The 14715-nt window shown below is 38.8% G+C and overlaps 1 protein-coding gene across 2 annotated transcripts in view; it reads right to left on the reverse strand.

The window, feature by feature from the left end:
* Positions 1 to 6966: 6966 nt before the first annotated feature.
* The window catches only part of LOC106014199, a 100180-nt gene continuing 92431 nt past the window's right edge, over positions 6967 to 14715 (reverse strand). For both annotated transcript variants that reach the window (XM_035973992.1, XM_035973989.1), the window contains 4 exons: positions 13541 to 13771; positions 13017 to 13131; positions 9566 to 9743; positions 6967 to 8240 (listed from right to left, as the gene is read on the reverse strand). In XM_035973992.1, the coding sequence (XP_035829885.1) occupies positions 8069 to 8240; positions 9566 to 9743; positions 13017 to 13131; positions 13541 to 13771 (696 nt within the window). In that variant the 3' untranslated portion in view covers positions 6967 to 8068. The remainder of the gene's footprint in view (positions 8241 to 9565; positions 9744 to 13016; positions 13132 to 13540; positions 13772 to 14715) is intronic.

A 14715-nucleotide genomic window follows, 5' to 3' on the forward strand; every position in this document is an offset into this window, starting at 1 on the left:
GCTGTTGCACGTCTTCTGTGTGATATAAAAATAATAAACGATGCCATATTACTGATTTTATAATTTTATATTGTTTTGTTTTGTTGTGATCTTCAAAATCCAACAGGAAAAAAGAGTCTACAGCTAGCTTGGGGTTATTAATAGTTACTCCAAGAAGAGAGCTATCATATAGACATTCGAGATCTGTACCACCTGGGGCGGTACTACTGACTGAAGTGTCTTTAGGCCATATAAAGTTTTTGCCCCTTGTTCAGTTTCTTTAAAAGACTACGGGAGTTTTCCCTATAATCAAACACATATACACACCAGTGAAACCAAACGTCTCCTATAGGTCGGGCAATGCCCACTTTTGGTGTAGGACAAGATTTCTGGAAACCCCCAAAATCTGAGTTAGCCCGCTTGCCGTTAAAAGCGACCATTTATAAATAGAAGTCACGAAGTTTTTGAAGGCATGTTTGAATTGCACTGTAGAGTTAAACGAAATTGTTGTATTATTTTGGGGATCAAGTCCTGAGCACATACAAATAAACACATCCTCAATTTATTATTTTTGGTTTTGGTTTTGTTTTTCTTCCACATGTTGGCATTAGGCCAGATGAATTAAATAAACTGGCCCCCTCCTCTGGGCTCCTGACTCTTTCTGCAGCTTTTTTTCTGCTACTTCCTGCAGGCTCCTTCTTACCGCTGTCTTTCAGTCACACCCAAGGAGCGTAAAACAAAGCTGTAACCCCCTTGGTCACATCCCTGATCTTCTGGTAGGAAAGATCTACACCTAGCCTTCTCGGACAAGGTGAAAAAATCTCGGAGGACCCGTGTGCAGGTTGCGCACGTTAAAGATCCCTTGGTGGTCTAAAATCGATAAGAGTAGGCTTCGGCCGCCACCCGGGCAAAATTCAAATTTTCTTCCAACAGAAAAAGTTTAATGTGTCCCGCAGACCTTATGCTATTGCGGCACCGTAAAACAATTTTTTGAAAAAATAATGGCCATGGGACCTGGGAGCCATTGTTTGGTGAACTCTAGCTGGCTGTGGTCATCGATCGATGTGCGTTAAAAAAAAAGGGGAAGGGGGGGGAGGGGGGGTGTTAAATTGGCAGTTGCACGTCTTCTGAGCGATATGATATAAAAACAATAAACGATGCCATATTGCTGATTTTATAATTTTATATTGCTTTGTTTTGTTGTGGTCTTCAAAATCCAGCAAGAAAAAAGTCAACAGCTACCTTGGAGTTATTACATGTAACAGTTACTCCAAGACAGTTATCATATAGACATTCTGTACCAACCGGGGCGGTACTACTGACTGAAGTGTCTTTAGGCCATTCCTAAAGGGAGGACACAAACATGTTCTTACGCACAGTATGTCATGCTCATAACTGTGCCTGAACTGCAACAAGGAACTGCTGTTTTCTCTTTCCTAATCCTTACTATCGTCATTTCCCCTCTACTTCTTTTGTATGTTTGTCACACTCTTGTGAACTGCTATTTCCTGGATGCCTTGATAGTTGAAGTCATATTATCATAGATGTACACTATACGTTTAAAAGGGGGTAACTCTATGCATATTATAAACCACTGCTCTCTGGTCGAAGCAGACTTTGTGTTTCTGAAGCTAGAGAGGTGATCAAAGTAAGCCCGATTCCCTGTAACTGTAAGGACTTCTGCTCTGTTGATGTCCACCTCCTTGGCGCTCAAATGACCTTATGCAGTTGTGAGCGCCGTAAAACCTCTCCTAAAACTAAAAAGACGTTCTGTTAATTTTGATAACACTGGTTCCGAGTTCGACATCAGCTTTGCAATAGGACGTTATAGTTTTCAGTAAGGTTATAAACGAGAATTATGTCACCCGCGGGCAGCAGACAGTCCAGGGGCCGGGGACACAAAAGTATGCAGGCTGTGCCTGATATCGTTGTCCCCGTGGTTTTATGCACCCCGCATAATTTAGCAAAATTTGATCCTTTTTGTTGCATAGTTTCGGAATATTTTCCTTTATCATCCTTTGTTGAAATTAACAAAATCGCATCATTTCACATTTTTGGGCTCGGTTTGCATAATTTCAGAATATTTTTTTTGGCATAAAACCGTGGGGACAGAATATCGTTGCGGCCGGCCAGCCAGTTTTTGTTTGTTTGTTTTTTTGAAAGTGTAAGTGCATTACGGCGCTCTCAAATGCATAAGGTCATATGAGCGTGCGGGACACATTAGACATTTTCAGTGTGTAGGAAATTTTGAATTTTGTCTGGGTGGTTGTTATATATATATATAAAGCCTACTCTTATAGATTTTAGACCCCCAAGGGATATTGGACGTACGCAACTTGCCCACGGGGCCTCCGAGACTTTTCGCCCCTGTCCGAGAAGGCTAGGTGTAGATCTTTCCTGCCAGAAGATCAGGGGTGTTGCAGAAAGACAGCAGTAAGAAGGAGCCAAGGAGTAGCAGTAAAAAGGCTGCCTAAAGAGTCAGAAGCCCAGGGGAGTGAGAAAAAGAGGTGAAAGGGTAGGGCAGAAAGAGGAAACGAAAGCAGACAACAGAACATTGCTAGAGAGCAGGAAAGGAGGTGAAAGAAGACAATTTTAGAGAAGACATTTTTTTCGGTCGCTACCCGGATTCGAACCCCCGCGACCTTTGAATGAGAGGCGAACACCTTAACCTCTAGGCCACGAGAGCCCCGCCCTCCTTCTTGTGTGTGACGCAGTACAACTTTCGATCCCTCATGACTGTTAATGTCTCATAATATAATATATGAGCGTAGTGGACACAGTATTCCAGCAAAAAGACAAAGACTCGCATAGTCATCATTAAAAAAAATCAGATCTAAAAAAGAGATCAGCGATCATGGCTGGCTCTCCATTCATTTCTTTGGTCGTATGTTTGGAGAGAAAGCAAATCCAAAACAAAAACGTTATTATTATCTTGGTGTCGTCCCATCGTTCATCTGATCAGGTTTTCCAAGTAGCCCCACGATGTACTTGTGCTGTTCTTTAAATTTATTAAATGTATACTCCTGCTTCAAGGAACTGGCCACCCTACTACAGTATGCCGAAGGCCCAGGAAGTTGTCTCACTAATACAAGGCAATCCCCAAAGTCCGGATCGAATGCAGGAACAACTTTACTCTTGCTTCGTTTACCGTCTAGACTCTATGTTTTCGGGAAGAGCAGGGTTGAAGGACTTTGTTATGTCCACCCAAGCGTCCCGGACAGCTCATGCATCAATCGTCTCTCCCTTATGTTTTATTATCATCATCATCCAGTGCCAGATCTGCAACAGACATCGGCGATCATGGTTTTCCGCTTATTCCTTTGCTCGGATGCTCTAAAAAAAAGCTACGTTTCCCTGTTACCCATTTGTTTAGGTTCCCTAAGTATGTTGTTCTGGGCCTACCCCTGCCTCGCTTGCCCTCAATTTTGCCAGTGAGAGCTAGATGTTCAAGAACCATGTCTATTCAGGTGTCCCAAAAACTGCATTCGTCGTTTCCTGATTGTTTTTAACATATTGAGCGTCCCACGTGGGCTTCATCAAGCACTACCTCATTTGATCTCTTTTCCTTCCACGAACTCTTTGCAGTCTCCAAAGAAACCACATTTCTGTTGCTTCTATTTTTATTTTCACTGTCTTTAGTGATTGTCCAGCATTCACAGCCAAACTGTTTTATTATACATTGTGTAATGTGGTCAAAAATTCGTGGTGCAACTTATTGTCACATTATGTCTCCTCAGCTATTGAACATAAATTCTCCAGCTTTTGCATTCATGAAAGTCTACCGACTTGTATCGATTTGTCTTGACAGATCAATATTTTTGTAAACATCTGTTAGCTGTATTCTAGAAAATCCTTTAATAAACAGGCCTACTATACTACTAATATAGTAAAAAAAAAATTTCAGAGGGTGGTTTCTTCTGATTTTAAAAGGAAAAGGTTTAGACCTACAGATATGACACTAGATCTACATCTATATCGCTTTTAAAAGTCCGCCCTTTTTTTTTCTAATATCGAAATTATCTCTATTAGAGGCATGTTTTGAGAAAATTTAGTGCTCACTATGAACATAATTTATTGTAACTAGTTTAAGCCATAAAAAGTGTCATTGGTGAGCTGTGACGTAAGCCACATACCTATTATGCGTACGCAAAATGTGTGAGACTGAGAAGTGCAGGGAAGTGCTGTGAATAATTCAATTTTCTGCGTGAAGGAGATTTGAAGCATAACTTTATATATTTATGAAGAACAGTTTTAAGATCTATAGCCTCAATTGTTGTGGAAAAATATGATTAAATTAAGACAAATTGATTCAATTCACCCGTTAAAAAGATATTTTGTGACAAGTTGCGCCACGAATTTTTGACCGCACTACAGTGCGAGCGCGGGCGACCCACACAGGCATGCAATACTCTACATGTAGTTGTTTTGGGTCTACTGCTTCGTTGCTCCCCCCCCGAAGAACCCCCCCCTTGCCATCTATTTTTCCAGAAAGAGCAATATGTTTTGTTTTATAGTTATACAGCCTTTACGTCGACCCAAACGAAGGCCTGCCCAGAAAACTGCACTTGTCTGTAACTGCTTTTTTAAAAATTGGCGAGCGGTCCAAGCGTCTTCTTTCAGTATTGTCAGAGGCTATACTAAGTTTCTTCATTTGATTTCTTTTTGTTTAATGAACTTTTCAAGTCTCTTAGAAACCAAACTTCTGTTGCTTCTGTTTTATCACTGCTGTCTTTGGTGATTGTCCAGGATTCATAGCCGTAAAGAAGGGTTGACTACATACAGTCCTTAAGAATTCGATCTTTTAATTGGTAGTATATTTGTAATATCTTAATATATTTTGAGAGTTTGGCCTCATTTCATAGAAGTTAGGTTTATAGTTTTTGCAATATTCTGTTTTGTTATTTTCCTTTTGGTGAACATATTTAGCCTCAGATATAATTAAAAAAACCCCCCACATACAAGATATTTAAACTGTTAAACTCGTTTGATTATTTCATCTTTGCTCAATGAGATTACAAATTATGATTAGCTGCTTATTTTCTTTTCTTTACGATATTAGCATTCCATGCAAATAGTGCAATGTCATGTAAAAAGAAATTATCCTTTCTTCAGTGAAAAAAACTATTTCCACATATTTTGACTGAAACAAAACAATGGGAATTAAACCTAGCTCTTCTTGATTTATAATCATTACAGATGCTTGTACTTGTACATGTAGTTACTCCATTATGTTTTGACAGAGAATATATTCAAACATCTTGGCAGTAGGCCTGTGCACTATCTTCTTATGCTCGCATAGATGGTGTAATGGTTTTACAGATGAATAAATCAACTGCATTCACACAGACACAAAGTTGAAAGTCTACAATTACAATGCTGTTGTTCTCCCAACTCGTTGTACAGTGCTGAGACCTGGACACTGTACCAAAGCCATGCCAAGAAGTGCTATCATTTTCCCATAAAATATTATGTGTCTTACGAGAATTCTTGGCATCAATATGGTGGCAGGACAAAATACCAGACACCCAAGTTCTCAGAAGGGCAAATGTTGAAAGGCTTTAAAGCTCAAATAAAGAACTCAACTTCACAGGGCTGGCCATATCGTAAGGACATCTGATTTCAAATTCCCAAGGGCAGTATTTTATTCAGAGCTGTCCTCAGGGAAGTGTAAAGTCAGTGCGCCAAAATAACTTAAGACGTTTTGAAGATGTTGCTGAAGGACTTCAACATCAATCTTTGACATGGGAAAGCCTAGCTCCAGACAGACCCATGGAGGGCAACAATCATAGACAGCAGCAAATCATTTGACGATTCATGATTTAGAAATGCTGAAACCCAGAAAGAAGCCAGCGAGAAATATTTAAATACTCAAAGTGTGGCAAACTATTCTCTACCAGAATTGGTCTCATTGGCCATAGCAGCAGCCATAAGTCACCTTAATCTTCTTTTCTTCTGTTCCACCTGGAAAATATTCTGCTCTGCAGATGCATTGATTATCGTCAAACATTGACAGACAAACTGTTATCTTATATTATAAGTTATATTGTTTGGAATTCTAACACTAAGCGGAGAAGACAAATATATAATTTTATATATATATATATATATATATATATATATATATATATATATATATATATATATATATATATACAGTCGAACCTGCCCTGACAGCCACCTCTATAAGACGGTCACCTGTACAAACGGACACTTTCCATTTCCCCCCCTTGCGTTTTTTCTATATAATTTAACTGTGTAAAACGGGCACCTGTCCAATGCGGCTGCGGCCACCATATTTCAACACACAACCCCTATCACACAAAGCAACAACACCTGTCTTAGACGGCCACCTTAGTGACTCCATTACGTTTTGTCAGAAATCAAGCATTGGCCCCTGGCGTTGTGGGCGAGCCGTCATAGTCTAAAAACCTGTCGTTGTTAGGTAGTCCCTCCAACTGATCATGTTGTGAAGGCCCCTCCCACTGTTGACCAATAGGTAACAAAATTAATTTTCAGCTGCTGGGGAGGGAAGCGTGTGATCCCTCATAACCCGTAAGCCCCGCCCAGAACCGAAACACAAATTATCGCAAGTGAGATGAGTGGTCACTGTTTACTCAGTCTGTAACAAAGTAACAATGGACGTCAGCATGAACTTGAGACAGAAGCGTTGCTTGTTCTCCGAGTGGTAGTACGTGTGTTTGTTGTACCCTAGCACTTGATCCTCCTTGTTTGACACATTTCGTTTTATTGTCACCCGTGCACAAAAGCAGCGACAAAAGAAAAGAAAACCCAGCGAAAACAACAACAACAATGCAACAACCTTCGGTTGGGACCTCAGAAAGGAATGGTTTGTTTTCTTCATCTGGATCAGTCCTGCCTAAGACGGCCACCTGTCTTATACGGCCACTTTTCTCCTTGACAACGGGTGGCCGTCTTATACAGGTTCGACTGTATATATATATTATATATCAAATAGCACACTTCATACACAATTGTGATAAAAGTTTATTTGAGAAAATCGTGAAATGAATTGATATGGCAAGTGATTGAAAAAATGCATCATTCACCTAAAAAGGCCTATCACAGATATTTCAAACACTCAGTTTAGTTAACAACGACTTAATTATAATAAAGAATCTGAGTGCATCTTTGCTTCTTTCACCTGTAAGCTATTTCCTGAAAATGTGATCCAGTGTTTAAATTATCATATTAGCTGATCACAAAAATTAAATTTATCAAATATTCTAATCACTGTACAAATGCAGATTATAGGGAGACATCTGGTAGAATTTGAATTACATCTTTACATTTTACATGAATCATTAAAAGTACATATATATTTCTTATGATGACAATCTTATTTAAAACAATGTAAGCCAGAGGAAGAAACTGACCAAAAAAATTCGATAAAGACTTCTAATGAAATTTGTTTATATGTTTTTGACTTGCATTCAGAATTTCTTTGACAGCAAAGGAAAGCTAGTATAAATGAAAATGATTGCAAAAAGAGAGAAGCTGTACAATGCAATCTGCCTTCTCATTATTCTGTCTAAATCCTGTTTGGGGACGGGTCGTCTAATAATCAACACACTCTAGAATACAAGAGTTACAAAAAAACTTAAGAGCAGAGCACTGCAGTAACAGTTCTAAGCCTCGGCAGCTCTACACCGTGCTCCTCTTTGCTCTTGTCTCTGTGTACACTGTAAAGTTATGTTTTCGTAAATAGCGACACTAAAGCCAGTCCCCCCCCCCCCAAAAAAAAAATCCAACCCAACCTTTGAAAGTCCTGTATTTACTTAACCTTTGAAAGTATTCAACCAGGCCAAGGAAACCCTTGGAAACTCCCGGAACTAAAAACAATCAGGAGTTGTCATAACATAAGATTAAAATTGATTCCCCCATCCCAATCCATCCTAAACCTCGTCCCGAAAATGATGAAACTTTAAAATTCAAAGTCCTTTATACATGGCTGCAAAACTTTTGATCAACGAGCTAAAACTGAAATATGATTAAGGCATAATAACTATTGTATAGAATGACTTACAGAGACTGTAATATCTTATTTATAATACATCGAAAAGAATGATCTTTATATTGAATGTTCGTAGTACTGATCCGATGGGTGCATGGAGGGATTGTAGAATGTCAATGACTTGTCTGTGCGAATACCATAGGATCCATTGAACACTCGCTCAAACTGGGAATCCTCATCTGACACGGAGCGATTCATTCTTGACTTGTAAGCCTGCAATCGTCTTCTCCTGCAAGAGCAAATCAATGATAACATTATGAATAACATTAAAACAATAATACAATAACTACAATTAAGAATACATAGAGTACGACTAGAAAGCCAGTTTACAAATTAATTTATTACCATTTTCTCACGGAACAAAAACAGTTGCCTATCTTCTGCTTAATCCAATCAAATTTATAGAAGTAAGTACTGATTATGTGACTCAACTAGGAGAGACACTATAATCATATACTGACCACGACTTCAGTGATGAAGAAAATAACTCATTTATAGATTGCATGAGAAAGAATTCATTCTTGCGGGTGCTTAGCTGTTTCAGCTTTAGGGCTCTAACTTCCCCATGATAATTCTCATCCTTGAAGTCTATTCAAAATGTTCTCAACAAGCTGGTCAAACTAAAGAAAAAAGAGAAAAACTTGCATCTCCTAGATATTCAAAATTTTCTCAGAGAGGATCAAATTGATTACTTACTGTAAGGCTCCGTTACTTACTGTAAGGCTCCGCCATATGACATTTTGAAAAGTAACATATGATGGAGACTCACAATGAGCAGTCGAAATGAAGACTCTAATTTTTTTATGTTTTCATCACAGATATCTCATCCGTTGCTAGATTTAAAAAAAGAGGAACTCAAATAGGAGAATATATGGAGAAATGATTTTGTGACAGCCTGTGACAACATTTTTTGCAGGGTTTTCCGCAGTACATGTTATATGTGTATGAATGCGTAACTAGGCGATCTTAAACTAATAGCAGGCTTTTCACTTTTCAGTTAAAAGTCTCAACCAGAGGCTCTCGTGGTCGAGAGGCACAGTGTTCACCTCTCATTCAATAGGTCTCAAATTCGAAACCTGACAGCCACGCAAAAATTCTCTTCTCTAAAATTTTCTCCTTCCACCTCCTTTCCTGCTCCAAAATCATGTTTTGTCGTCTGCTTTCGTCTCCAATTTCTATTCGCCCCCGCCCCCTCTTCTGGGTTCCTGACTCTTTCTGTTGCCTTTCTACTGCCACTCTCCTGGCTCCTTCTTACTGCTGTCTTTCAGCAACCCCTGATCTTAGGGTAGATAAGATCGAGCACCTACCCTTCTTGGATAATTTGTAAGGGTGAAAAATGTCGGAGGCCTCGTGTGAAAGTTTTGCACCTTAAAGATCTCTTGGTTGTCCTAAAATCAATGGATAAGAGTAGGCTTCAGCCGCCACACTGGCAAAATTCAAAATTTCCCGCCAAACTAAAAATGCTTAATGCGTCCTGAGCGCCCGCATGCAGTTGCGAGCGCCGTAAAACACTTAATTACCCCCCCCAAAAAGTCTCAACCACAAGGCACTTACCGTATCATGAGAATCACACCAACAATTACAAGGATGATGAGCAGGAGGCCTGCCACGCAGCCAGACACAATGATGATAGTGCGAGAGTTGAACTCCACTGCATCGGGGCTCACTGTGTTTGTTTGTCGGGTTGTGATCGGCCCAACTGAGGTCGGCACTGTGCTTCTACATGCTCCATCTGTGGTTTACACAATGGAAAACACAAAAACTCACTTTTGCATTTACATAGAGTCTTGTTTTACTTTTAAGAGAAGTTTACGGAGCTTGCAACTGCATAAGGTCATATGAGCGCCAGAAGATTAGAGGTGTTATAGTAAGAGAGTAACAAACATAAAAAAGAAGGAGGGAAGATAAGGACGATAAATGTTTGATAGGAAAGAAGAAGCAAACCATACCAGAGCACCCTCCAACCACCTACTTGAGTCTAATGGCTACCTGTCCAAGATAATCACCAGTACAAACGGCCATTTCCCACTTCCATCCTCCCTTTTTTTTTCTTCTACATCATACATGAATGAATGGATTTCACTTTCATCGATTCCTGTGGGGAAATTTAGTTTACAACTAGGCCCTACAGCAGATAAACACACAGATACATGCAAACTGAAACATGCAGATAATATATTCCAAATACGCTATTTCTGGTCACCACTGTGCAGCACCCTATTTTTATGAGCTAGGGGTATCATATCTGGTTCAAAGACAGATCCCAGTGACTCGCCCATCAACACGCTGTGTCACCAATATGTGAGGCGTGCTAAAAAAATGAGTTACTTTTCACTATCCACAAATGGAGATGTTGGCCAAAAATCGACATTAGGGTCAAATTGGTAGATTTTCTATTGATGCCATATTCTTTAACTATAACCTGTCTTTTACATTTATTATTTCGTACTTATTAATTGTAAAAACTTCACCTATAAACATGATTTATTTATTTCCTTAAGGCTTGAATCCGAGAAGTAACTTATTTTGTTAGCACGCTTCACATATGCTTGACATTCCTTGTGAGCCTGAACTCATGAACCACTCAGCCACTGGAAACCCCCAAGACGTTCATCTGTCTAAGATAATCACTTTTCTCCTCAACAATGGGTGCCGTCTCAGACAATTTCAACTGTACATGTCTGTCTATAAGTCCACGCATCATGTATGTGTGTGTGTGTGTGTGTGTGGGTGTGTGTGTGTGTGTGTGTGTGTGTGTGTGTGCATGCGTGTGTGTGTGTGTGTGTGTGTGTGTGTGTGTGTGTGTGTGTGTGTGTGTGTGGTGTGTGTGTGTGCGTGCGTGTGCGTGTGTGTGTTTCTGCGTGTGTTACGACATGGTGGAATCTGGTGCTCGTCAAATTTGGGGCATTTGGAGTTATTGGTATCATCATGAATCTTGTTTATTTATATATTGATGAAATAAAAAACACAAATCTATCTTGAATAGAAGTTGAGATATTTGCATTTGAACGAGGTCGGGTCTCCTGGTTTCACAGGTAAAATTAGGGAGAAAATGGCCTCAAAAGTTTTGTGACTTTCATAGCTTCAGAGTCCTGGGAAACTGAAAATGTACATTTTTTGTGCCTTTAATCAACGTCTTTCAGTAAAATCCTCACAAAATGTGTTTATAAATGGGCATAAAAGGTGATGAGCCAAAAACTATAAATTAGATCAAAATTGCCAAACTGACGGAAAAATGCCGATATCTTCGATTTAATTATTTAGACGAGGGCCTGATTTCCCATGATGCCTCACACATCATAGCACAGAGTTTATATAGTCTATTGGTGAAAGCTGTACCTAGTACTTTCTAGAAAAAGAGTGAAAAGTGACCAAAAATAGTGTAGAGTTAGGCTACTTATAAAGTGATCTTGCCAGAGCCAATTTCAATAGTTTACGTACAAGAAACCTAGATAAGTCATACAGCCACTGTCCCAAGACCAAAGAATAACTTCGTTTGACCCAACTTTACAAGGTAAGTAAAAAAATTGGAAGTAATTAATTTTTCTTGTGACAGCAATGACCAAGAGTTCTTGACATTTTTCTCCACCAGATTTCAAACTGCTGCATGGTGTTCTAGTGGTTACACTCTTAGACTCTCAACTGTAATATTTTGGGTTTGAATCGCATTAAAGGATTTAAATTGTGTCCTTGGGAAGGCTAAATTAGTTCATTGTGTATATGGCTGTGTGTTTAAAACAGTGTACAATATCTGATTCTAGACTTCATCTGCATGGGACAGCGTCATTAGCAAGGTACCAATTGACAACATACAGGTTTAATATTTTTACGTAGCGAGTGCGCGTCATGACTTTGCGTGCCTGTGTGTGAAAAGTAGGTCTTTGGGCGATTACAGGGGAAGGACTAAGAGGTGGTTGCTTCTCACTTTCAGTTTGTTTTTTCGTACACCGTAAAAGTATTTCTTGTTTCGTGCCGATCAAGTCAGTTTCTATCTATATTTCATGGCTTCAATCAATGTCTTGAAGCTTAGTAGATATACATTTTGAAGTTTGTAACACAAAGGATTTTCTTCTACTAAACCCTTTTTATATATTACCCCCCCCCTCTCTCTTGTTTTCTCTCTCTCTCTCTCTCTCTCCCTCTCTCTCCCCTTCTCTCTCTCTCTCACCCACCTATCAACCCATTATGAAAATGTACAAAAATTTTTGATAGTATTCCCACAGTACACTACCAAAAAGCTTAATTAACTACCATACTGAATATCAACCTCCCTATAAATATTGGTTCATGGAGAGCAAATAGCCAAGGAAGCTATTTCAGATTGAACTGAATTGACATATTTTAAAAACTTGCAGAGCAAGACAAATCTTTTTAATGAATCTTCCAGCAACATGATATATTCAAGACATATACCCTTTAATTAATTTTGACTCACATTTGGAAGTGACCCTTTCTGGGGTAACATCTTATCAGGTTTTGCAGTAAGTCAGTTTTAGTTTTAGTAAAGAGTTTTACGGCACTTGCAACACAATAAGGTCATATAAGTGCCGAAGATTAGAGGTGTTACAAGAGAGTAACAACAAACGTAAAAAAGAAGGAGGAGAGATAAGGACGATAGCTGTTCAGAGGAAAGAAGGAGCAAACCACACCAGAGCACCCGCCAACCACCCACGCAGTAAGTCAAAAAAGTAAAAAAAACAACTCTGGGACCAAAGATAATAATAATAATAATAATAATAATAATAACCATAATAATCATAATAATAATCTTAATAATACATAACATTTATATAGCGCATTTCCAAAAAAGTAGATCAATGCGCTTTACATTTGAATACCCATTTTCAAAACCTTTCTTACTACTTCCTTTCTTCTCATGCAATATATATTTAGGCACACACACAAACACACACACACACACACACACACACAGATTATTTTCATTCAGACGTAGGCACAGAAGAACTATAATAAAAAATAACGCTAAAAGCTTATGAATTTATACCTGAAGAGGGTGCCCACTCGCTGGAAGAAAAGTTTACATCACAGAGGAGGCAGCTATCTGTCGGGTGTTTTCCTCCTTGTTGGTAACACACATCATTTATCAAGCACGTATTTGGCTGAGGAAAAAAACCAAAGTAATGAAAAGTATATTGTACATTCAGTCACTTGATCTAAATCGAAACTCAGTCTGTTCAAAGCACACTGATCTCTCCATGCCAACTTTTAATCACAAAAAAAAAGACCAGATTGTAAATTTATACCATGTAACCAAATTGGAGTTATTCTCCAGTTCTAAACTAGTTTGTCTCAGTGAAAACATTTTGATTTCCCTCTTTCACTGGGTAGGCTATGGTTATAGTTTTACTTATAAAAACCTCTTGCTGAAAATGATTTTTTTTTTAAAGCCCCTAAATCAATAAAAACTGAACAGAGGCCATGTAACTGGATATCACTATGGTTTAAAAAAATATTCTCAAGTTAACTGTTATCCCAAGTAGAACAATCAGCTGCCAATCGTGTCTTCACCTTCTGGGTACATATCGGGGTTCCATCTGTTCCGCTGAAGTCACAGTTCTCACATTCCGAATTGTAGACAATGTAGTAGGCTGGCTCTGGACTTGTGCGTTGTCCATCATTGCTCACTCGGATTTTGTAGCTGTTTGGTTCTTGTATCCCACACAGAACCTGATACTTGTTCCGGTAAGTTGCGTTACTGATTGCAGTCAGGCTTTGATCTGTGATGCCAGTTGAGCTAACCTAATGACCAAGTAAAGTGAAAAATTTTAAACAATGTAAAAAAAATTAATAAGGGTACCGGTATGCGTTATATATTTACCCCATACCACTCCAGTAATTCACTAACCATCAATTTAGGTTGCTTGTCAAGAATCTGTATCCCTGAGGAAACCTTATTTTTCTCCATCTTGTATTCAGAGTGCTGCATCCTCTTTTCAGTCATTACCTCTACTCTAAGTTCTCTTTACAGGTTTGAATTCATTTCTTTTCCAAAGTTTTCGTTCTATGACTCTTTAAAATTGCTTTATTTCTCCATAAGAAGGGATCCCAATGTGTATGATAGAATTTCTGGTTTATTGTCAGTACATCTGTCTTTCTAAGCCCTGCTGTTGCCAGTAAGGTCAACTGGTAGATGCCCAGTATTTGGACAGCAGAGACTGAATCCAGTACAAAGAAACTTCTTGCAGCACAAAGGCCAAAAAATGTTTACTGGATAGGAAGACTGAAATTTTCATTGGATATTATATTTAAATGTGGCTACAACAAGTTTATTCAGTGCCTATAAATATGTAAGAAAATTCCACTGTCTCCAGTGCCTAGGGTCAAAGTTGGAAACTTCATAAACCCGAAAAAGACTTATTGTTCAATGAACAGCTCGTGCTGATCAATGCCTGTGGCATTTCTTGTTTCCCGACCTTGTCTATGTTGATAAACACTCATAGCATTAACAATGTTAGTCCAAGCTGCTTCAAAACATTCTCTTTTGATGAAGTATCTGCTCAAGATATCTTTACTTTCTTTCCATATTCCTGCAACTCTTTAAAGCCATATTTGTTTTCATTGAACTAGCCAGAGTCTAGATTTCACTAGAGTATATATATGGAGGTGGATCAGATAAGTCTTCTTGTGAATAAGTTTAAAGAGTGGTCTATTGCAAACCAAATGAAACTGCTAGAGGAGAATTT

This window comes from Aplysia californica, unplaced genomic scaffold (assembly GCF_000002075.1).
Source record: "Aplysia californica isolate F4 #8 unplaced genomic scaffold, AplCal3.0 scaffold00002, whole genome shotgun sequence".
NCBI classification, from domain to species: Eukaryota; Metazoa; Mollusca; class Gastropoda; order Aplysiida; family Aplysiidae; genus Aplysia; species Aplysia californica.